General features: G+C 45.5%; 1 protein-coding gene across 1 annotated transcript in view; it reads left to right on the top strand.

Annotated features, from left to right (window-relative positions):
• LOC147737577 (uncharacterized) overlaps nt 1–25,659 on the top strand; it is a 499,818-nt gene that overhangs the window by 362,344 nt on the left and 111,815 nt on the right. Inside the window, exon 7 of the mRNA XM_086924527.1 lies at nt 427–570. Coding sequence (XP_086780653.1) covers nt 427–570 — 144 coding nt within the window. The remainder of the gene's footprint in view (nt 1–426; nt 571–25,659) is intronic.

The following is a 25,659-nucleotide window of genomic DNA, read 5'->3' as shown; positions in this document are numbered from 1 at the left end:
TATCTAAGATTCAGCATGGTTTTATCAAGAACAGAGACACGACAGATCACATAAGGCGTGTCATTACATTGTTAGATTGGGCACAGGCCACGGAATCTCCAGTCGGGGTTATCCTGCTAGATGCAGAAAAAGCTTTTGACAGGGTTGACTGGAGATTCCTGTGGTCTGTTTTGGCCTGGAAGGGTCTTCCGCTAGAATTTATTATGGCCATACAGGCGCTTTATTTTAGTCCTAAAGGAGCGATTCGTATAGGTACAGAAATCTCTGATTCTTTCTCGATCACCAGGGGGACAAGGCAGGGTTGTCCCTGTTCCCCTTTACTGTTTGCACTCTATATAGAGCCATATTTGAATAAACTTATTAAATAAACAGGGATTTCACCAGTAAAAGTGCATAATGTTGATCATAAGGTTTTTGCCTATGCAGACGATGTTGCCATTGTGACCTCAGATGCTGCTTTAGCTATACCCAAAATTATAGAAATGGCACAGGAGTTTGGTGCATTATCAGGATATAAGCTCAACATCTCTAAAACTCAAATTTTACACTCATCTGTTGGTCAACCGACCGGTATAGCTCTAGCTCCCACAGGCACATACCTCGGAGTAATTATCTCGGCCAAGGTGGAGGACATAGTTGGGCTAAATTTGGACCCTTTGTTAATTTCTACAAATAGGACATTAGAAAGGCTAAATAATTTGCATTTGTCACTTTATGGCCGTACAATTGTGGTGAAAATGTTGATTTTTCCCAAATTTCTTTATTTTTTTCGCACTATACCACTTTTCTTTCCTTCGTCTCTTTTTAATAAAATAGATTGAATGGTATCTAGGTTTTTATGAGGCTACCATCGTACCAGAAGATCTTTAAAGTGGTGTATTTTGCCGAAACTGCGCAGTGGCCTGGGAATACCGAGCTTCCGACTTTATTATTGGGTAATCATACTTAGACTTATGGGGATTCTATTATTTCATGATTTTAGTCTAGAAACATTCATGACACCATCTATATATGAAATGCTGCTGGGGAAGGGGGCGTGACAATGCCTGGTGAAATTTTTAGAACCAAGCTATTATAAAAAAACAAAGTTTAAGATAATGATATCAGCATTTCAGATATGGAAACAAATAAACAAGAAATGTCATCTTTTATCAAAGCTTAATTATTACACGCCGCTTTATGGGAATAGTCCTCTTTCTGGGATCTTCGCGGATCCCGCTATGCATCAATGGCAAGTCTCGCAGGTTTATGTTTTGGGGCAATTATACCAAAATGGATCTCTTGTTTCATTCTCAGAACTACAGGAAAAATTTGGACTTATAAGGACTGATTTTTTTAAATTCTTGCAGATTCGTAGCTTTCTGGAAACCAATAATTTATTACATACTGACTTAATGCAGACAGAAAATGTCCTAGAGAGCTGCAGAAAGAAAAATCGAATTGGTGTAGTATACCAACTGTTGCTAGATAGGATGCAAGATGATTTAGTTTTTTATGCTGAGAAGTGGCAAAAAAGCTTGGGAATCAAGGGAATAGATGTCTCTAGGGCTTTTGAGATATGTAATAGGGTCTTAGTTAATGGCTCTCTTAAAAGTCAGCATTTAATGTCTGCCTTAGACCTGTATTATACACCTTCAAAACTTGCAAAGTGGAAAGCACTAAAGGGTACATGCTGTAGTCGCTGTGGGTTCTTTGCAGCTGATCTAAACCATATGTTTTTTTGTTGCCCGAAATTGATGCAATTTGTATCTAAAGTTCAAGAATTTCTAAATATTGTGATGAATACTAATGTGATCTTATCATCTGCACTTATAATTTTTGGAATTCAAACTGAATCTGAAGTGTTGTCAACAGCTGAAGAAGGTTTTTTATTTATAACTATGGCAGTATTTCGATCTTGCATAACTTCACGGTGGCTAGATAAGGACCCCCCAACTTTTAGTCATTGGCAATCTAAACTGTTAAATATATACAGGATGGAAAAGGCGGTTTATAAAATTAAGGGGCGGAAAAGAAAGATCTTTGCTCAAAAATTATGGTCCCCGATTGAAACTTGGATTTGAAAAAGTTATCTATGTATTAAATGTTAGTTATTTGATTATGTGTTAATGGGGGGGGGGGGGGCGTCTCCCATCTCCGGAAGTATTCTAATGAATTTGTATGTGCCTTACTGTTTTATTGGGTGCTATATAATTGTTTTTTTTTCTCTTTCTCTTCTTCATTTTTTTTCTATTGTTGCAATTGTATTTGCTTATGTAATTTACCTCTGCCACAAAATTAATTAACAAAAAAAAATGACTCTTACACAATGCTTAAAGGCAGAATTTCTGACATCCAGCTTTAATGTTTTGTTAAATATATTGCAAATGTCGTCACTTAAACAGGAAAGCATCTAAACCGGTCTCTGGACATAAAATAGGATGTAATCATAATCTTTAGATACAATTTCTGAGTTTCAGGAACAATGTGTGTCATCTATGTTTACTCTAAACCACTATAATAAACATATTCAATGCTTTTATATTTGATCTGTTTGTACTGGTTTCTATTGCAGACAATAATCTAGATTTAGAGCAAGGATCAATTCCCCCCATGGCTTTTAAAATCTGTTTATCATTGATCTCTATCAGTGTTATCACAAATAAAACTGTAATAGAACCGATTTGAGAGATGGACCTTCAAGTATTATGCCTAGTCAATTTATTGAACAAACTAGGGAGTTGAAATCTAAATAGATTAGATCCACAAGCATTGCCTGGCCACTGCATTAAACATCAATAGATTACTAATCAGCACATGTTGTCTAAGTACAATTCACTCATCTTCAATTTGTCTCGGAGCTCATGCTGGGTCTGTTTGAATTCTTTTAAAATGTGACATGTAAATGTCCAAAAGTTCAGGAATTCTAGTTTCAAGCCTGGTCAAACCTCAATGAATGCTATACCTAAATATGCCCTTCTGTTCCTACATTTTATTGTGCACCATGATTCTGAAATGGCATGTTTTTGCTTTCGGAGGTAAAATACTAAACATATCTATTGTTGTTGCCATCTGAAACATTATCACTAATTAGGAAGATAACAACAAATGGCCCTGTGATACTTGCTGGAATGGGAAGTGTTTAATCAAAAGGTGGATTGAATTCAAGTTTAGGTGACAATTTTACAAAAGTGTATGGATTTTGTATATATTTAAAATTGTTGATCTCCAAAAAGGCCTAAATCAATAAATTGAATTGAAATTCAAGTTTATCACTTTAATCCTATTGTTGGAAAAGATGTGATTTTGAACCCCATGAGGCGGTTACTTTCCAGAAACCATTCAGGTTGTAATCATGAGTCAAATAATGCAGAGGAGGTTAAAATCTTCAAATTGAATTCTAATTACACATGAAATGTTCATTGTTCTATATATGTCTCTTAGTATTTTAATGTGAGGATTTTATTGCTTAAGGAAAATAATTAGTATTTGTTTTTCTATATGTAGGAAGCATTACATTAATGAAACTACTGTATCCCACCTTCTTTCTCTCCTTTCCTGTTCTTTATTAATGTTTCCATTGTTAAACTTTAAAGATTGCCTGAAATTAAGAATTGTGCTCTACATAACTTTGCTGTGTTACAGTATGTTGATTTGTATGTACAACTATTGTCTCTTATGTGTAGGGCAACTGATGTTCTGTTTTGCTTTAATAATCAGCTTATGTTTATTAGGTTTTATTATTCAATAAAATGTTTCAAACACAACAAATGGCAGTTGATATGTATTTACAACAGCAGCATTTTTATTGTATGGGCACTGGCCATAAATATGGTCTGTGGGATGATGGAGGACCACATTGGCATCAGCAGGGAGAGGTTTGGGCAGGTGATTGGGGATACATGTAAAGTTGGAAGTAGGGGGAACAAAGCATGTACATTGTGTGGACTGTGACTCCTGGAGTTATTGTGAGGGATACCATGCTACCCTGTAAATGAACCCCCTAGTGATTATTATCAACAAACTTGATTCGGTTTTATAAAAGAAAGAAAACCATAAAAGTCATACATAACATGATACAACGTCTTCCAAGTTACAGATTGACAAAGATAATATGTCCTAGTTAATCAGAACATCAAGATAAAAATTTCATGAATTACAGTACAGAACTTGATCGCAGCTTGACCTGAGTCTAACAGCGACCCATAAAAAGTTAAGCGTATTCAAAACAGTGTCATTAGAGAGGAGTTGTTAAAAGATAAGAGCTGGTCTCACCAGCCTAAAACCCGCTGTTTTGAGAATGGGAATAATAAATAACTTTCTAGGGACAGCATAAAAACTACAAAACATTAAAAAAGTGCATCATGTCCTGAGGAGACTCACCGTTGCAGCAACAGGGCATGAGGCACTAGCCTCTGTGGAAGCCGCAAGGGTGTGCCAAGAGGTAATGGAAGAGGCTGAGCCGAAACCGGGTCAATACGCACACTAGGCTTACACAGCTCATTTCCCTCTCTATCACAGCAAGTCATTCTTTAAAAAACACTCTTGGACCAGAGAAAGGTCCCTCTCACATATGCGCTCAGGGTTAGCAAATAGTTCGTACCTACCCTGGAGAGGCCAACTCTTATATACTGGAGCCATCAGATGCTTGAGACATGGTCAAGTGAAAGGCATTCCCGTAGGGCGTCTTTGCTAAGTGTATTTTCTTAATTAGCCCAAATATTAAGCCACAAAGCCAGGGGACGGAAAGCCAGTACATCTGAGAGGAAAGGCATCCCCAACTCTTCATGCACGACATAAAACGGGGTGCTTTGTGGGACTGAAAGGGCCCAACGCAGGAAAGCGTTTTCAGCACTTTGAACTGCCCCTACCCCAATGTGGCCCCATATCTCACTCCCATAACAAACCTTTGAAATATATTTGTCTTCATATGTCTTCAAAAGAGCCCCTATTGGCTTCCCTCCCACTCTGCTGGCAAAATTAAAAACAGCTGCAAAAGCTTTCACTAGATCCCCTTTCTTCCAAGTAAGCAAAGGAGGCAGACATTCCAGCACCTCCCCAAAGGCCCACTAGCTTAGCAGCAGGCATCAGCAGTGAATGTACTCTTTCCTGGTGTGCTGGAGCCTGCCATGGTCAGGTCAAGAGAGCAGTCGGTCTGCAGCATCCTAGCGCCAGATATCAGTGACAACTCGAACGACTTCATGTCTGCAGCCAGCAGACTCGCATTCAGGTGGACTAACAGCAGCCCTGAGCCTGGGTCTCAGCACGAGCACCACTGCCACATCACCAGTGAAGCGCTCCGATGGGCAGACACGCTACCCCATGCACTAGTGAACTGACAGCCTGGGGGAGTCCTGCAATAGGGCCCAATTCACAAATGTAAACTGAGACGAAAGTCTATGTATACTACTCGTAAATCCCATTTGTGAATACCGAAAGTCGTAAAGTTAGACCTTTGTCTCAGTTTCCCTTTGTGAATCAGGCCCGGAGTCTGTACTGAAGTTCACTCTGACCGCTGCAGGCATATGTTGTAACAGTGGTAGGCCGTAATTCCAATCAGTTTACACCAAAATGAGACAAAGGCATAGTTTTCTTCATTTATATCTCACTCATTTGAAATGGACAAAAATGTTATGCAAGAGTGAAGGAAACATGCACGAAAAATATGAGATGGATGTTGTGTCTTCAGGGACTTCTTAGAGTTTGTCTTTGCTCAAATGGGTCTCATTTCTGATATTTATGTTCCCTATATGTTTCATTGCTTGATTTTCCTTGCGAAAAAGTGTCACTCATAATCATTGAAATGTCACTCATAATTACACTGAAATTATGAAAATGTCGCACATAGCGATCTGAAACCTTGGCAGGTCTGTGGATGTTTTCAAGATACGCTCATTCAAGTGCAGGCCTCACACTTGGTTGCTTCTAGAAAAGTAGTTATAGCTTCACTTCACGTGAGCATCTTCCAAAACCTGCTATTGAGAACTAAAAGTCTATACAGAAAGTTGACATCTGGAAGTGACACAGTGGTGCAATTTTTAAGAACGTTATCAGGTTTTTTCAAATGCACCTTGTGGAACATAGCAAGGCAAACAGAGAAAAATACCATGCACTAGATCAAATAAAGTGTGTGGCATAGTTCATGTGTCAAAGCAAACATTTTAAGGAAAGATTGCTAGTTTTCCTATGTCTGTGGAAAATTCCTAATATTTAACATGGTTTGACATAAATTTTTTTTTTTGTGCAAATGTTTTCTTTATTAATGGAAACAACTTACAATAAGACTAACAATCCCAGCTCAGAGACAGGCAAAATTCCTAGATTGAGATCCTAATAAAAGTGGGTCATGGCAACGAAGCTCACACATGAGGCGGAGCTTCATAATAGAAAATTGAAAACCAATTCTTGCCAGGGGCACTTGGCCTGTTGGATCAGCTTAACAATTAGCTCTTCTGATATCTATGTTTAAACAACTGGCACCAACCTTGGCCCGTTTTCTTTAGGTGCTACTTTCACATTGGGATCATTCACAGATCTCACCAGTACAAATTGCTTCCTGCCTCCAAAAATCTTTTTTTTTTTTTACTTTTATTTTTCAGTTTATGTAACAGATAAAAAAAAAACTCAATTTGCATAATCATAACACATGTACACAGTTCGACCCTCTCATTATGGCACTTGGGGATATAGGCTTCACCTGGATAGGTACGGATACATGAGGAATAACAGATTAGCAGACAAATAAATAACATCATGAGGAAGCAGCCAGGCCACGCGCAACTCCCTGTAATAAATAAACACTAGGAAACCCCCCTCCCTCCCCATCAGATCCCCACCCTATTGGCGACAACAATTCGTCACTTGCCCCATCAGACTCGCCCTGGGAAGACTGCCCTCTCTCCACCAGTCCCGAGGTACACATGCTTCGCCAGGCAAAGAAATCTTCCTGCAGTTTCTCATCCCACCGAGTGAGCTACGTATGAGTTTCCGAGGCCAGGGACCACTCTCTCACATCTCTAAGCCAAGTGGGCCTCTGTCCCATCCAAGTAATCGCCACCGTACGCCTGGCAAGCACCAACATCAGTTGCAATAGTTTATAGGAGAGTTTCCTTTTCTTGGGCTTGGGGACTAACGCCAGTAAACAATGCAAGGGATTCATTGCTATCTGAAGGCCTGTAGTGGTGACTATGTGATCTACCACGCCCGCCCAGAAACTCCTGATCAAAGGGCAGTCCCAGGCTAAATGCAGGAAGCCTGCTCCCCCTGCACTACATCTGGGGCAGCTGTCCCCCCTGTCTCCAGACAAGCGCCTCAACGAGATCGGGGTTAGGTAGGTGCATGCAGGAAATTAAAGTGTATCAATTTGAATTGTGCATTGCTCGATACCTTGCGTGTGAGAGACCCTATTCGCTTACACTGCCACTGTTCCAGTGGAGCACCAAGATCTGCCTCCCATACCGCCCAGGACGGCGGCACCGGTAGGGTGGAGTCCTGTTTCATAGCCACATATAGCAGAGAGATTAGTCTACGCCCCCTGCCGCAGGAAAGGAGAATCTTTAAGGTGTGTGTCATTGGTGGGGTGTCCGGGCACTGAGGCCAGGTCACCTTTACCACATCCTGCAGTCCCCGATAGTGCAGGTACTGCCCTCTTCCTAGGCCGAAGGCCTCCTCGCCTGCTCATAAGTCAGGAAGGACTTGTTGGGGTAGAGAGCGGCCAGAACCTCGCATCCCCCCTCCCGCCAGTGTGAAAGGACATATGTTTTTCCATAGCAACAAAAGGGGCCAGTATCCAGACCGGTAGCTCCCTATGGAAGGGCGCCAGCCGCAAGACTCTCTCTCCAAACCGCTGCCAGATGGCCGCCGTGTGATGCACAACATAAGGCAAAGGTTTGTCCGCTCCCCTTCCCTGCATCAATGCGACCTGTAGCTCCTGTACGGTCGCTCTGCCCGCCAAAAGGCACGTCTCCCATTTATCCGCATCTGCGAACCACCTGGCCGCAGGCTGTAGTTGTGCCGCGTAATAATAAAAGTCGAAGCGCGGTGCCTCCAGGTCTCCCTCTTCATAGTTACTCACGACAGTGTGGAGAGCTACCCTGCTGCGCCGACCCGCCCAAAGCAGGGACCTGAGCAGCACGTTGAGAGTGCGAAAGACTCGTGGAGGCAAAGGACACAGCGAATTCTGGAGGACGTATAGCGTCCTGGTAAGCATTACCATCTTAGCGACGGACGGCTAGCCATCCCATTAAAGAAAGCGGCAAGGAATTCCAAAAGGACACCGATTGCTGTTGGGACTTAAGTATCCGATCGATATTCCGGGCCAGCAACTGTGAGTCAGCCGGGGCCACCTGAATTCCGAGATAACGGAATCCCTCCCGGTCCCGGCGCAGCCGGAGATCTGGCAAGTCTTCTAGTGGCACCGAGTCAAAGCCCGCCAGCGGGAAAATCAAAGACTTGCCGCGGTTGAGTTTCAGTCTCGATGCCTCACCGAACTGATCCAGGTGGTGCAGCAATATCGGCAGTGCCTCTCTCGGAGCTGTCAAATAAAACAAAGCGTCATCCGCATATAAAGAGATGACACTGCATGTGTCTCCCGCCTCGATGCCCCACTGTGCCATCTCTGTTCGGACTCGAACAGCAAAGGGCTCTATGGCCAGGGCAAACAGGAGTGGTGAGAGGGGACACTCCTGGCGTGTACCCCATCCTGTCTTGGATCCATACTTTGAAGCCTATGAACTGCAAATGAACTTATTATTGACAGTGGTGGAAAAAACCTATCATTTAACCAAAGTGTTCTATCAAAACCAATACTTTACATAACATAGCGGAAATTTTCCTTAAAAAGAACAATTTAGAGAGTTCTTGATTGACCTGGTTTTCCTAGGATCGTGTACCCCATCCTAGTCGCCACTCTTCCGACCGTGCTGCTCCAAGTCTTATCCTGGCGCGAAGGGCCATATATAGGATGCGAATCCAGCCACAAAAGTTGGGGCCCAACCCCTCTGCCCGGAGGACCTCCAGTAGATACCCCCAATTGATTGTATCAAACGCCTTAGCGAGATCGATCGACACCAGAACCATCTGCTCCTCCCCACCACACACCTCATGCATAATGTGATTTAATCGCCACAGGTTCATGGCCGTGTTGCGCCCTGTAATAAACCTGCACCGGTCTGCATAGACCAGGTAGGACATATACGGCGCAGGCGCGTGGCTAATAGCTTGGTCAAGATCTTCACGTCTGTGTTGATCATCGTGATCGGACGATGCGAAGAAGGGTCATGCTTGTTCCCCCCCCCGGCTTCGGGATCATACAGACTTCCCCCTGTGTCATACTCCGCGGGAGAGTTTTATGCTCAAATGCCTTGAGAAATACTTGCAAGACGAGGCGGGAAAGTGTACCCTCGAATGCCTGATAAAATTCAGGAGGGAACCCAATGCTGCCCGGGGACTTAGCACGCGGCAAGCGGCCCAATGCTGCACGCACCTCACTCAGCGTTAGGGCCTCATCTAACTCCTCCTGTGCCACCTTGGGAGTGACTGCAGGGTCAACCTCTGGAGGCAAGGGAGATAATAGGCCTCGGTGATAGCGGGGTCTGCGGCATATACCTGTCGTCAGTGGGACTGGAGAACTCGGACGATGCCCACTTTTGAGTGAACCATGGCCCCTGTAGGGTCCTTCAGGGCTACAATACGCTCCAGGGCCTGCTCCCGCCGAAGGATCCAAGCCAAAAGGTGACATGATTTATCGCCCTCCCTGTGAAGGCACTGTCTATATTGGCCGAGGGTATATTTGTCAAGCCGATCGAGGATGTCATGTACGCGAGACCGAGCAGTCTGTTCCTCCTCCCGCTGTAAGGCATCAGGGGGTGTCGAGGTTTGCAAGTTTAAGAGATTATCCTCCGCCTTCCGTGGGTCCTGGTTGAGCTGTCTCCGAACCCCATAGGTGAGACCCATGCACGCCCCTCTCACCACCGCCTTCAGGGCATCCCACCTAGTGGCTAAGGTAAGCCCCCCCCTCCCAGTTAAGGTCCAGGTAGTCGTTAAGACCTTTCCCCACCTGGCCCTGAAGGATATCTGCCGGCAACCTCCAAGCCTGGGGGGCGGGAAAATGGAGCTCCCCAAAGCACCACGCACGCCACTTGGGGAGTGATGAGATAAGAAACGAGCCTGAGGGGTAACCTCGAGGGACATATTTGACACTGTGTTTGCCACTAGTGCCCTATCCAAGTGACTATGTGTGTTGTGAGTGGGGGAAAAGCAGGTGTACACTTTCTGTGTCAGGTTTCTCTGGCGCCAAACATCAAGAGCTCCTATATTCCCCATGACCTCCCTAAGCTTCGCAGTCATACGTGGATTTGTGCCAGCTCGGGCGGAAACCTATCCAGTACGCGATCAAGGACACATTTAAAATACCCGAACCAAAGCACCGGTGTCTCCAGGTCAGGGATTAGGACTTCCTGAAGGGTCTGGAAAAAGATAGGGTCATCTGTGTTGGGTGCGTATGAGTTCAGTATGGTGACATCCTTGTCATCCACTTTCGCCCGGAGGAGCATGTAACTTCCGAGTATGTCTACCTCCACATATTGGATAGCAAACGGATCCCCGGGTGCCACTCATATCAGGACCCCTCTGGCATATGTGGAAAACGAAGAGTGGAACATCTGACCCCGCTACTTTTTTCTCCATTTTTGGGCTCCATCATCTGCAAGGTGGGTCTCCTGGAGGCACGCAATCGAAACCCTATGTCTGCAAAGGAAGGACAGGACCCTATATCTTTTACTGCATGTGCCTAGCCCCCTCACATTCCAGCTCATAAACTTATACCCCATGTCTGATGATGGGGAGAGGAGTTGGCTTAACAGCTTAATGGCTAGGGCGCTCGACCTCGGACCTGGGGACCCTGGGTTCGAGTCTCTGTAATGACGCCAAAACATCCTGTGATTCTGGGCAAATCACTTAATCTTCCTGTGCCTAACAAAAATGAATGTGTGTCCTCATGTAACATAACTGGTACTACGTAATGCACTCTGATACCCGATTCAGGTCTAGTTCGTGCTATATAAAACTCTAAAAATAATGTACAAAAAAAAGTTGGATGGTAATCTTTCCATGCAGGCACAGATCCAATCGGTGGCTGGTTCTTGCGTTGGCCTGCTCAAAATGCTGAAACAGTTCCTGCCCCTCCTGTCTATCACCCACAGAAAAACGGTGGTCCAAGCATTAATAATCTCCAGGTTGGACTACGTGAATGTACTCTATCTGGGGCTGCCTGAGTATTTCCTGACTAGACTGCAGGTGACCCAGAACGCTGCAGCAAGAACCATACTCATGCTTGGCCCCAGAGCCCGCATGTCCACACAGCTGAAATCCCTATACTGGCTCCCGGTCCACAAAATGATCCATTTCAAAGCCATGGTTTTGGCTTTTAAGGCTCTCCACGGTTTAGGGGCTGGGTCCATCACAAAGAGAGTCCAATTTTACCACCCACACCGTGTACTCAGGTCTGCAGCACTGCAACTGGCTTGGACCCCCAGATACCTTTGGGCACGTATCGGGGGTCGTTCCTTCCTGGTGCAATTGTGGAACAATCTGCCAGTGGATTTAGGGTTGACACATGATCTCCTTGTGTTCAGAAAATCTCTAAAAACGTGGTTGTTTCACCTGTAAAAATTCCAGAGCTTGGTTTTCCCCACCTGGCTTGGCCTTCATCCTGCTTCAGCGCCGGGACACTCAATTGAGTAGTTGTGCGCTCTACAAATAATCATTTAACATAACATAACATAACATAGTCCAGACAGCTAAGCACAAGAGCCTGCATCAGGGTTTTTCTTGTGGAGGAAGGTAGCATGGGATACACTCCTCCATGAAGGCTGAGTGTGTGATAGCAGGTGCCAGCGGTGATAGTGGTGTGTGCTTTAAGGGTAAGATTCTTGTTGATCCGGACACCTTGGTTCTTGACCACTCCTTTTGGAGTGGGTGCAGATCCCAGTTCCTCCGGCCACCAGCTGGGAGTTCAGCTTATTGCTGCACCTCCAAACAACATGAACTCCAACGTTTCAGCATTAAGTTGTAGGTATTTTGCTCTCATCCAGGCAGCGATGGTCTTTAGGCCCTCCAAGAAGGAGAATTGTATATTGGAATTGGATTTGTCGAAGGTGAGTAGGAGCTGGGTGTCGTCTGTATAAGAGATGGGACTGAATCCCAGGGTTCTCATCAGATTTGCCAAGGGAGTGACATAAATGTTAAAGAGGGTAGGGCTCAAGCAGGAGCATTGGGGTACTCCCTTGGTGACTTTGGTGGTCTTAGAACTGAAAGTACACAAAGTGACTGCGTTCTATCTGTTAGAAAGTCTGTCAACCATTTTAGAGTGACCCCTTGAAACCCGATGTCCTGGAGTCTTTCCAGGAGTATTTGGTGAGAGATACTCCACACTATGCCACTCCATTGTAAGACACTCCAATCTATCACACTCCACTCACCCCACTGCACTCCTCCCCACTCCACTGCACACCAATATACCCCACCCCCTTCAGTTTACAGCAATTTACACCACTCAATCTATCCCGTCCGAATCTACCCTACTCCACTCCAATCCACTCCACTCTCATCTAACCCTATCGACCACTCCCCAATGTACCACATCCCACTTCTATCTACCACAATCCACAAAAGATTACCACACTCTGCTACAGTCTACTCCAATCCAACCCACTGTACTCCAATCCAACCCATTGTACTCCAATCTACCCCAGTCTACTCCACTCCAACCCATTGTACTCCAATCTACCCAGTCTACTCCAATCCAACCCATTGTACTCCAATCTACCCCAGTCTACTCCAATCCAACTCATTGTACTCCAATCTACCCAGTCTACTCCAATCCAACCCATTGTACTCCAATCTACCCCAGTCTACAACAATCCAACCCATTGTACTCCAATCTACCCCATTCTACTCCAATCCAACCCATTGTACTCCAATCTACCCCAGTCTACCTCAATATAACCCAATCTAACCCAATCCAGTTTTCCACACTTCATTCCAATATTCCACTCTAAACTCTACTGCAATCTATCCCATGCCGTAAAAATCTACTCCTCTCCAATTGACCCCACTCCAGTCTAGCACGATGTACTCCATTCTAGCACATTGTGAATGGGGTAGATTGGAGTGGTGTAGATTAGAGTAGACTGGGGTGTGGTAGATTGGACTGGGGTAGAGTGGGCTATGTTGGGGAAGAGTGAGGGCAGTGAATGGGGTAGAGTGGGGGAGTGGAGTTGGATAAATTGGAATGGAATCGAGATTGGAGTGGAGTGAGTTATAGTGTAGTAGATTGGAGTGTAGAGTGGTACATTAGGATGGAGTGGGGGGTTGAGTACATTGCGGGGGGAAGGCTGGATTGGAGTGAATAGGGCAGATTCTGGTGCAGTGGATTGGGGTAGATTTGAGTGGAGTGTGGTAGACTGGAATAGGGTAGATTTGGGTAGAGTGGAGTGGACTGGGGTACACGTGCTAGAATGGAGGACAGCGTGCTAGACTGGAGTGGGGTCGATTGGAGTGGAGAAGATTGATATGGAGTGGGATAGGTTGCAGTAGAGTTTGGAGTGGAATATTGGAATGAAGTGTGGAAAACTGGACTGGGGTAGATTGGAGTACAGTGGGTTGGATTGGAGTACAATGGGTTGGATTGGAGTAGGCTGGAGCAGAGTGTGGTAATCTTCTGTGGAGTGTGGTAGACAGAAGTGGGATGTGGTACAGTTGGGTTGGGTTGATTGGGTTAGATTGGAGTGGAGTAGTTTGGAGGGGAGTAGGGTAGATTTGATCAAAGTGAGTAGATTGGGACAGATTGGGTTGGAGTGGTGTGGGACAGGGTACTGAGTGGGGTATATTGTTGCAAACTGTGTATGTTGGTGTGCAGTGGAGTGGGGAGGAGTGCAGTGGGGTGAGTGGAGTGTGATAGATTGGAGTGTCTTACAGTGGTGTGGCATCGTGTGGAGTATGTATGGTGTGGTAGCCCACTGCCATTACAGACAACACATTTTCAATTGAAAGGACCATTACATGTGCACCGAAATATGGCGTTACTGCATAAAACCGATAATGTGTGCTAATGTCATCCTGTAGTGTATTGATGTGTCACATTCAAATATTTGTTTCCACCACACTTCAGAATTAAAAAAGAAAAGAAAATTTGTACTACATCAGCGTAGTTCAATTTTGTAGTGTGCTAGGAAGAAAAACTTCCAACAAACTCTTCTCTTACATGGGTACTTAGCAGGACTGTCACATAAATGCTCTCACTTTGAAGTCAGACAAGGAAAAATTAACACCAAGCTCCTTGAAAGAGAAGGCCTGACATTTGACCTCTGTCTCTGAATGCACAGCAAATGTGATAAGAGCAAGATTTAAAAGCCTGTTAGCAGATAGCAAATTTGTAAGAATACAGTAAACAAGGTTTGGACAACAGGAGGCGCGAACCTGTGCTGGACAGCCGAAAGCAAAATCAAGCCAGCAAATAGAAAGCCAGAAAATGTGATTTACAAACCAAAAAAGCCAATGGTAAGCAAAGGGTGAATGCATTCCTAGGTCAGTTTTCTGAATCTCCCCAAGATGTTTTCTGCAAACCAGACAACTGCGCTGTTCGGCAGGCTTTAACCTAAAAAGGAGCTCTGTTATGTAAATTAAAAACAATATAAAAAGGAAGAGTGTGAAACATGGTAGGAATAACGAAATTGTGATGAAACAAAATCGAGAGGAAAGTGACAAAAGTAGAAGGTGAAAAGAGAATTAAGGGTAGAGAGAGGAAAAAGAGGAGACCGAATGAGCTTCAAGAAAAAATTATTTTCTAGGTTATTCAGCCCAGGTGTTGGTGATTTCACTAAAAGTATTCATGCAATAGACGTAAATTGCAAGGACATTCATGCAGGCTTCGTCTTCCACTGGCCTGTTGTATCATTTACATTTTTGTCCCACCCAGTGCAGCATAGAGCATGTCAAAACAAAAGGGGGAAGTGTAGAGGCAGTGATAGAATCACCCCCCTAAAAAATCTTGTATAAACAAAGAGATTCTATCAACGTGTAGTGGTTTTATTTTATTTTTATTTTTGCTTATTTCCGTGGTGCAGCTCTCTCTTATACAGTGGAAAGATGAGAGCAATTATGTGCTTTTTAAAATACCCCTCACACACTAAAAAAATCCAATAGTGTCATGCTTCATCATGGGGGTCTTCCCGTCCCTCTACGGGGCGGGGCGTGCTGCGACCAGCGGACTACGCGGGAGCACTGAATAATGGTGACAAAGGCTATGTGTTGGTGCAAAAGTGTCAGTGAAGTGTAGGGACCTAACTAGTGAAAGTGAGAAAAATTAAAAAGGTTAAAAATTCCCTGGCTAGTAGAAAAAAATTATTTATTCGCTTCTCTAGCTGGGAATATTAAGAAGGGGGTTTTGTGGTAAAGCAATTAGCTGGCTACCTGGTCAACATGTTTCGTAGGCAGTCCCCTACTGCCTACTCATCAGGACCTTATGGTGGTCCCTACTGGGAAATGCTCAGTTGTAAATTGTCAGCCTATTGTCCTGCAAACTGGCAGCAAAAATAAGCTGCTAGTTTGGACTAAGGGGCATGAGCTGGCCCCGAGGAGAAACTTAGTCATTTCCTTTTAATTTCGTCAAAAATATTGACCTATTGCGGTCTCTGTAAAGGAAAGTGGAAAAAGAAACAAAGCACAATGAATCACTGCGTGTTGTGGATACTTATGTCCATGATTTAGTATCCCGAAAAAACTATTCTTTGGCAAAAATACTATTTTATGGCAAAATTGTACATAGGAAGCACGCACTACAGGCTTCATATGTGAGGGGATGGAAGGATATTACTCCCCTAATTCATCAGGTAGTTAGCTCCATAAGCATGAAGGCTATGTCAACTCCAAATGCACACACACACGTCACTCAATGCAAACAGGGAGCATCATTAAAAAGGGAAGGGTCCGAGGAGACCGAATACACTCTCAGTTAAAAAATACATGTACATCTTTTTTGCGTAAATCTATACCTGGCCAAAGTAAGGATGTTAATACATACTCATTAGACACAAGATTCATGCCCCATGAGTCGGCAAACAAAGGGTTTTTCTTTCGGTGGTCTGTCAAAGAAAACCGCACCCCTTCGTAAATCCCGGATTTCTACGTGGTCGATCTATAACCACCAAGACCAAAATTGTTAGAGACTCGTGGTCAGAGTCTATTACTTACATACACTGCCCGAGTTCAATGCCTCATTCCTTAACTGAGAGTGTATTCGGAATAAAGAATAGTTTTTTCGGGATACTAAATCATGGACATAAGTATCCACAACACGCAGTGATTTATTGTGCTTTGTTTCTTTTTCCACTTTCCTTTACAGAGACCGCAATAGGTCAATATTTTTGACGAAATTAAAAGGAAATGACTAAGTTTCTCCTCGGGGCCAGCTCATGCCCCTTAGTCCAAACTAGCAGCTTATTTTTGCTGCCAGTTTGTAGGACAATAGGCTGACAATTTACAACTGAGCATTTCCCAGTAGGGACCACCATAAGGTCCTGATGAGTAGGCAGTAGGGGACTGCCTACGAAACATGTTGACCAGGTAGCCAGCTAATTGCTTTACCACAAAACCCCCTTCTTAATATTCCCAGCTAGAGAAGCAAATAAATAATTTTTTTCTACTAGCCAGGGAATTTTTAACCTTTTTCATTTTTCTCACTTTCACTAGTTAGGTCCCTACACTTCACTGACACTTTTGCACCAACACATAGCCTTTGTCACCATTATTCAGTGCTCCCGCGTAGTCCGCTGGTCGCAGCACGCCCCACCCCGTAGAGGGACGGGAAGACCCCCATGATGAAGCATGACACTATTGGATTTTTTTAGTGTGTGAGGGGTATTTTAAAACGCACATAATTGCTCTCATCTTTCCACTGTATAAGTGAGACCTGCACCACGGAAATAAACAAAAATAAACATAAAATAAAACCACTACACGTTGATAGAATCTCTTAGTTTATACAGCATAGAGCATGGTCAGAGGGTCAGTCAGCTCAATGACTAACTTCAAAGTGACCCCGGTCTTACTTTCATAAGGAAGACATTGCGAGACCGCGTAGATTCTTTCAGTAACTGCTATAGCAAGTATGCTATCTGAGAACAAAACAAATCCTAGCTCTTAGCTATTTGTTTTAGGCTCACAAGGACGAAGAAGCTTCTGCTAACAGTAAAGTTTTGCAAAAGACATGAAGGTACAAAACTAGCAGAGACAAAGTCAGAAGGCTGGCGGGCAACGTCAGACCTTTTTTCTTTGCCTGGTCCAGTTTCCCACTGTATTCTGTACCTATAGGGCCAGTTTTATATTCTGATAAATATGACCACAAAGCACAGGCTCACCTGACTGTAAAGTATTCCAACACTGTGTTTCAACTCCTCCGACATCTACATATATGTTTTACTGCGCACATGATAGCAGATATTGGCATTTGAAATAGTTGATTGCAGAGTTGGGGAGATCCAAACAGCTGGGACCTTATATCTGGCACCCCTGTGCCCCTTACCACGGGCAAGACTCAAAATCAATGTCTCCAGGGAAAAGGGCATGAGTCAGGAGCAGTCATTGTCGCAATGTGTAGTGTTCATAGAACGTTCGTGTAAAACAGCGATATTCACAGCGTTTCAAGAATCAAGGCACCAGTGATAGGAGGGGTGATTGGAAAGACATACACTATTATCCTGGTGGTTCCCAATGTTGAAAATGTCTCTCCCCAGCAGACAGGCCCAGCATTGACTGAAGAATAGCTTTGCAAACTGTAGATCCCATGTGAGGTGAAACACAGCCGTGCGCCCGGAAGACGTCTCAAATCATGGTGGATAGAGGACATACCCCAGGAAAAGCCGGAGGACTGACCCCATGATGAAAAGCTCATGGACAGGGGTTGCATTTGAAATGCAATAGGTCTCGCATTAGGAAAGTCTGAGTCTATTCGTAGTGTAAATGACACATTTTTTACTTACGTGTTGGTTTTGAAAATAGCGAAATAATAGCTTTGTCATTTACAATGCCAATACTTTTAACTTCCGCAAATGTGACACCTATAGCATTTGTAATGCAATATGTGTTGTATTTACCTGACTTAGATGTATTGATATTACAAATAACAATGGCTTTTAATTTTTTTGAATAATTAAAACTTAAATAAAAGTTGTGGTAATTTATAATGGCAATAGCTTAATAGCTTAAACTTTTGTAAATAACTTTTGTGAAGATTATGTTCAGTGTATTTTATTGCGACAAAATCCAAGAACAGAAGTGAAATATCAACATCTTTTTGTGACATTTGTAATAAAGCTTGAAACATTGAGAGAACATATTTGAATCAGTTGTTGTTGAATGGTTGCACAGATTGATGCTGTGGTGGCTCGGAATGATGTTGTAGAAAACAACTACGGGGTGGCTCTAATCAGCAAGGCTGAGCCAGAGTATCAAAAAACAAAAGTGGGGTGCCAGTGCTGATATGGATAATTTTAATACACCAATTTACCAGACTGAACTTGAAAAAAAATTCAAGAACGGGAGTTACTATTTAATAGTTTTTTATTTTAACAATATTAGAAAAACGGAGAACTTATATATTTTCATTTTTTACAACGGGACATATTTACAAAAGGACACATAGGACTTGGGAAAGTGACTCCTATACATCAGTCATACGATGTTTCAGACATATCACAGACATTCAAAACACATTCACACCACTCAGGGGAGGGGACTGTAAAGGGCATAAACTTACAATCTAAAAATATGTACAATCTATACTACAAGGAAAAGCAAAAGGCCACAGTCTGCGGACACAGTTTAACAAAAAATGATGAAAAGACAGTTAATTTTTATAATGTACAATCCTAATTAGATCTCCAAACAGAAACTTTTTTTGCTAAAAAAACTTGGTATTGTACTAGCGACTAAGGAAGAATAAGCTGGATACTCTTGTCGCTCTCGCAGACACCATGTGGCAAGGGCCTTGCTTTTCCTTGTAGTATAGATTGTACATATTTTTAGATTGTAAGTTTATGCCCTTTACAGTCCCCTCCCCTGAGTGGTGTGAATGTGTTTTGAATGTCTGTGATATGTCTGAAACATCGTATGACTGATGTATAGGAGTCACTTTCCCAAGTCCTATGTGTCCTTTTGTAAATATGTCCCGTTGTAAAAAATGAAAATATATAAGTTCTCCGTTTTTCTAATATTGTTAAAATAAAAAACTATTAAATAGTAACTCCCGTTCTTGAATTTTTCTTCAAGTTCAGTCTGGTAAATTGGTGTATTAAAATTATCCATATCAGCACTGGCACCCCACTTTTGTTTTCTGAATGATGTTGTAGCGGCGACAAGTGATGCTGTGGCGTTCAGTGATGCTGTGGTAGTGCATAGTGATGTTGTGGTGCCCCTGAGTGATGCTGTGGTGGTGCCGAGTGATGTTCTGGTGATGCGATAGATAGTGAGGGCGATAGATAGATAGAGGGAGGGCGAAAGATAGATAGAGGGAGGGCGAAAGATAGATAGAGGGATGGCGAAAGATAGATAGAGGGAGACCGAGAGATAGATAGGGGGGGCGAGAGATAGAGGGAGGGCAAGAGATAGTGGGAGGGCAAGAGATAGAGGGAGGGCAAGAGAGAGATAGATAGAGGGCCAGAGATAGAGGGAGGGCGAGAGATAGAGGGAGGGCGAGGGATAGAGGGTGGGTGAGGGATGGAGGAGGAGTGGAAAGGCCAAGACAGTGAAGGGGCAGGAGAGATTAAGACAGAAAAAGAGGAAGAGTGGAGAGGCCAAGACAGGGAAGGGGCAGGAGAGAGTGAGACAGAAATAGAGGAAGAGTGGAGAGGTCAAGACAGTGAAGGGGCAGGAGAGAGTGAGACAGAAATAGAGGAAGAGTGGAGAGGCCAAGACAGGGAAGGGGCAGGAGAGAGTGAGACAGAAATAGAGGAAGAGTGGAGAGGTCAAGACAGTGAAGGGGCAGGAGAGAGTGAGACGGAAACTGAGACAGAGTGGAGAGGCCAATACAGTGAAGGGGCAGGAGAGAGTGAGACGGAAACAGAGGAAGAGTCTAGAGGCCAAGACAGGGAAAGGGCAGGAGTGAGTGAGACAGAAATAGAGGAAGAGTGGAAGGGCCAAGACTGTGAAGGGGCAGGATAGAGTGAGATGGAAAGAGAGGAAGAGTGGAGAGGCCAAGACAGTGAAGGGGCAGGAGAGAGTGATACAGAAATAGAGGAAGAGTGAAGGGGCAGGAGAGAGTGAGACGGAAAGAGAGGAAGATTGGAGAGGCCAAGACAGGGAAGGGACAGGAGAGAGTGAGACGGAAACTGAGGAAGAGTGGAGAGGCCAAGACAGTGAAGGGGCAGGAGAGAATGAGACAGAAATAGAGGAAGAGTGGAGAGGCCAAGACAGTTAAGGGGCAGGAGAGAGTGAGACAGAATTAGAGGATGAGTGGAGAGGCCAAGACAGTGAAGGAGTAGGAGAGAGTGATACAGAAATAGAGGAAGAGTGAAGGGGTAGGAGAGAGTGAGACAGAAACGAAAGGCACATGGCGAATTGTAAAAAAATGTGAACATTAACCTTGCAAAAATACAATAAAGAACGGCAAAGTTGTGGTGTGTATGGACCTAGCACTGTCTAGGCTCGGCCTAAAAAGAAGAAAGATCAGATTGTTTTATTAAAAAGCAATCATAACCATGGTGGTCTCCTGACCCCAGCAGACCACCATCCCTGTGGTGACTGCAATCCCTAATGGGGCAAAAATTGCGACCCACCTCATTAATATTCATGAGATAGGTCTATTAGTGCGGCCCCACTAGGAAACGCTGTCTGTAGTTTGTACATTTTCTTACACTAGGAATTGCGATTTCTTAATTGTGAATTGGTAAAAATCGCAATTGCTATTTTTTGTGCAAATGGCCCTGGTGAGCAGAGAGGTCAATGAGAGGGTTAATTCCGTGACATGTGGAGATGACCACTGTGTGGGGAGGAGTGGCACAGCTGTCCTTGAAGAAAGAAAACATCCCGTTGTGTAACGGGATAAACTGTTGATGTTTCTGGAAGATACAGCAGGGAGCATGGTTTTCTCCCCACAGTCGCCCTCTACTGGTAATTTCTCTTAAGCAGTGCATGGTGACTGTGCAGTGGTCCGTGCATTTACACAGTTTAGCCAGTGCACACTTTCTCTCAGTGCTCTGTAAGCAGCCTGCAGATGTGCGCACCTACCTGTAGAGAGGGGTGTTTTAGGATGTACTGAGTACCTCAAGGAGTCTGGGGCATGTAACGTGCTGTGCAATGGTGTGTGCAGTGCACATGTTCATTTACACAGTTTAGCCAGTGCACGCTTACTTTCAGTGCTTTGTAAGCAGCCTGCAGATGTGTGCACCTACCTGTGGCGAGGGGTGTTTGAGGGTGTACTGCTGAGTACCCCCAGGAGTCTGGGGCATGTCACGTGCTGTGCAATGGTGCGTGCAGTGCACACGTGCATTTACACAGTTTAGCCAGTGCACACTTACTTTCAGTGCTCTGTAAGCGGCTTGTAGATGTGCGCAGCTGCTTATAGAGATGGGTGTTTGAGGGTGTACTGAGTACCTCCAGGAGTCTGGGGCGTGTCTGAGGCCCGTGCCTTGAACTGATCCTGCCTCGGAGGTTACATGTGCTCTCGGTGGGCCTCAGTCGGCAAACCCTGGCTGCGGCTCAAACATTAAACGAACCCACATTGGAACCAAAAACCATTCGCAAAATAATAATGCGCCAAATTACTGCGCCCCTCGCATCAGGAGACGAAAACAGCCAAATATGAGCTTTCCAGAACTTAATCTTTTTTTGTAGAATTGTCTTTAATCAAATCCACGATGCGCGGCTCACATATATTTAGAGTCGAATAATCCCGTCAGCAATTAGAGCAAAGAAACGCGGCACACGCCGCTTCTGGCTGGTGGCATCCTGGGGTGGAGTGGTGGCCCCGGTGCCCCTTCAGCAGGTTTACTCCTGTCCTGTGGTCCACGAGGGCCCGTGAAGGTGCACTCTCTCGAGGCCTCCTGGAGCCAGTGAGAGAAGCGCCAGGTCACCATCACTCTTGTGAACATGACGTCATGACACCTTGACGTCACGCCCCTCCTGCCTGTGACATATTCACTCCAGAGGAGGATCGAGGGGGGACCTGTTAGGAAAGTCTGATATGTACTTAATAGCCGACAATCCCGAGCAATGCAACGAAACAATTCTATAATTAGGGTGACCATATTTTAAAAAACAAAAAGCGGGACATTTATCAACAAGGAGGACTCTGCCTTTCGAGACGAGACACAGGAAGCCAGGCAGGACTGCCCGGGACTTCCTACTTGAGGGTGGGGCCACCAGCACAGACAGGAAGCGTACAGGAGCCTGCCCCGTGCTCCTGTGACGAGGAGGGAGCCAGCGTGTTACACCAGCGGGGCTCCCGTGCTAAGGGAGAGCCCCATCTGCTGCTGGGTTGGAACGCTGCCGCCAAGAGCATGGGGAGAGAAGTGGAGGGGGCTCGAGGCACATTACCGGTGCATGCCCCCGCCGCCTACCAAGCCCGTGCATCCCCCACCACTGCGGGACGAGAGGAGCCTGAGAGACCCGGTGAGTGGGTTGGGGGGGCTGTGTGTGTGCACGTGAGCCCATGAGTGGTGGGGGGGGGTGCGAGCATGGCTGTGTGTGCACGTGAGCCCATTTATGGGTGGGGGGTGCGAGCGTGGCTGTCTGTGTGCGCGTGAGCCCGTTATTGGGTGGGGAGAGGGGGGTATGTGTGTGCGCGTGCAATCCACCTATTCAATATTAGAAAATTGGTGTGGGAGCACACTGCTTCACCTCCCAGCAGGGTCGCCCCTAAGCATCATGGAAGATGTAGTCCGACAAGCGAGTACACTTGCAAAGTCTTTAGAGTGTTTCACCAGGTGGGTGCAGATTAGTGCTGGCCATTTCTGGACACGTGTTTCTAGATTATTATCTGTCATCAGCAGAGATTAAGCATTATTTGGGGTTGCTGAGCAGACTGCCGCATCCTTGGAACGTAGTATCTCTACAGGCGCGCAGGTGCCTCTCCACGAGCTCCTCAGCCCACAGCGGCTCGAGGGAGCCTTCAAGTAGAAAATTGGTGTGGGAGCACACTGCTTCACCTCCCAGCAGGGTCGCCCCTAAACATTATGGTAGATGTAATCCGACAAGCAAGTACACTTGCAAAGTCTTTAGAGTGTTTCACCAGGTGGGTGAGATTAGTGCTGGCCATCTCTGGACACGTGTTTCTAGATTATTATCTGTCATCAGCAGAGATTAGGCATTATTTGGGGTTGCTGAGCAGGCTGCCATATCCTTGGAACGTAGTACCTCTCCAGGCGTGCAGGTGCCTCGCCACGAGCTCGTCAGCCCACAGCGGCTCGAGGGAGCCTTCAAGTAGAAAATTGGTGTGGGAGCACACTGCTTCACCTCCCAGCAGGGTCGCCCCTAAGCATCATGGTAGATGTAGTCCGACAAGCGAGTACACTTGCAAAGTCTTTAGAGTGTTTCACCAGGTGGGTGCGGATTAGTGCTGGCCATTTCTGGACACGTGTTTCTAGATTATTATCTGTCATCAGCAGAGATTAGGCATTATTTGGGGTTGCTGAGCAGGCTGCCATATCCTTGGAACGTAGTACCTCTCCAGGCGCGCAGGTGCCTCGCCACGAGCTCGTCAGCCCACAGCGGCTCGAGGGAGCCTTCAAGTAGAAAATTGGTGTGGGAGCACACTTGTGAGAAGTTGGCCTGATATATGATGTTTCCAATTCTGGAACCACCTTGTATCAGTCCAAACAATCCCTTATGGTGTCTGGTTGTAAGTCAACCTTATAGACAAGCTATCCTAGGGGTAGCATGGACTAAGCAGCCTGAAAGGCTAAACTCAAGAGGTCGTGTTAAGCGAGCTGTTTTACCAATCACAATCCTGTAATATCAAATGAAAGGACACCACACAAGTATATATTATAAAAATATATGTGTTTATTACTTTAATAATCCCCAGTACTCTTTATGAGCAAAGGGGCACAAGCGTTAAATCAAAAGCACAGTATAACATATGAAAGTTGCACAATTATGGATGAGGGCGGGTGGCCACTCAAACCATATATTAAGAAAGTGGTATAAGAGATACCAATTGAACAGTGGTTAGGCCTAGGGCCTAGGGAATTGCTGGGAGCAGTGGGGACAAACAATGCTGAAGTCGGGAAAAGCCCGCGGGATTCGGGTGCAGTGCTTAAACTACACGCATGCACCAATGCAAAGTCAATGGTGCGTAAAAGTTACACAAATAGAGTTTAAGGATACTTCCGCTGAACCTAGAAGGACAAAACTTTAGACACAGACCCTAGAGGTGTGTACCAGTGTGGGAACACCAGCGTTGCTGAGTTACCTCACCCACAGGAAGCTGGTGCATAGGGTCGAAGTGGCGTCGGGTTTCGTCACGCAGGTTGTTGGTGCTTGAAGCTGAAGATGCTGCAGGCGATGTAAAGGAGAAGTGTCCGGTGTGATCCAAGGGTGGATCAGAGTTGTAGAGTACCTGAAAGCAGAGGGGACAGAGTCTGGGTCACTCAGCATTGACCAGGGTGGAACCAGGACGGAACCAGGCAATGTCGGGCGCAATCAGGTGGTTGTCGAGGAGCTTCTCTCCGCTGCCACGTGGGCTCTGGGCATCTGCAACGTCCAGGAGTGGGTCACGAGCTGTCCCACGCATGCTCTCACCGTCGGCGCTGTCGGCTTCAAGATCGGAGCAAACACTACTTGGCAAGAGCAATCCACGCGGGATTAGAAGATTGCTTCTCACTCGGACCAGGAGGGTCAGAGCGGGTGCTCCTTTTCAGAGGAGCGGGTGCAAGTCTGGAGCAACCAGAATCACAAGTCGTATTTACATTTTCGCCGGCACAGGGGCCACAAGCCAGCTGGCAAGTGACCGGGCCAATGCGTTGAGCCAAAGAAAGCAGAAGGGCCCCACACAGCACTCGTCGAGTGTAGAGGGGTGAGCTTCGGTGCAAAAGTGGCTCAGGGTTGGGGCTTTTCAAACCCCGGTGAACAGCTTCGAGGGTCACTCGTGGGCTGCACAGTCAGCGTCTCGTGGTCTTTTCAAGATGGCGTGCCCCACGCTTCCAGTCGCCTCCACGAGTCTCAGCTCTGCAGGGACTGTGGATCGGGCTGTAAGAAGGCAGCAAACTTGATCTCGTCGATCTCTGTCGCTCGAATTCCGGCGGGAACTGCAAAAAAGCAGACGTCGAGGTGCTGGATGGTGCCTGTTTGCACAGGGTGGTCACTCCTTGACCACAAGGGAGATTCTTCAGTCTTCTACATTGAGTAGGATGTCGAAGAGTCCAGAGTTTTGTTTCAAATGTTTCATCAGGATAATCTGAGTGCATTGGCACTGCTCCCATTCTTATACCAATCTAGGGGGCTGGATTACCTGCTCGGTCCCCTCCTATGGGTGGGACCCAGGAAGGGGGTGGATACACCCCTTTCCCTTTGATCCAGGCCGCGCTGGGACTGGGGCTGGTGTGCCCCTGAACCGGTTTAGCCGGATTATGCAAGGGGCAGCCTTGTGCTCCCCAGGCAGTGTCTGGTTTCTTTCAAACCTCCCTG

This window comes from Lissotriton vulgaris, chromosome 1_1 (assembly GCF_964263255.1).
Source record: "Lissotriton vulgaris chromosome 1_1, aLisVul1.2, whole genome shotgun sequence".
In the NCBI taxonomy this organism is placed as follows: Eukaryota; Metazoa; Chordata; class Amphibia; order Caudata; family Salamandridae; genus Lissotriton; species Lissotriton vulgaris.
The sequence above is the reverse complement of the archived record's forward strand: the minus strand, read 5'-3'. Positions and strand labels throughout refer to the sequence as shown.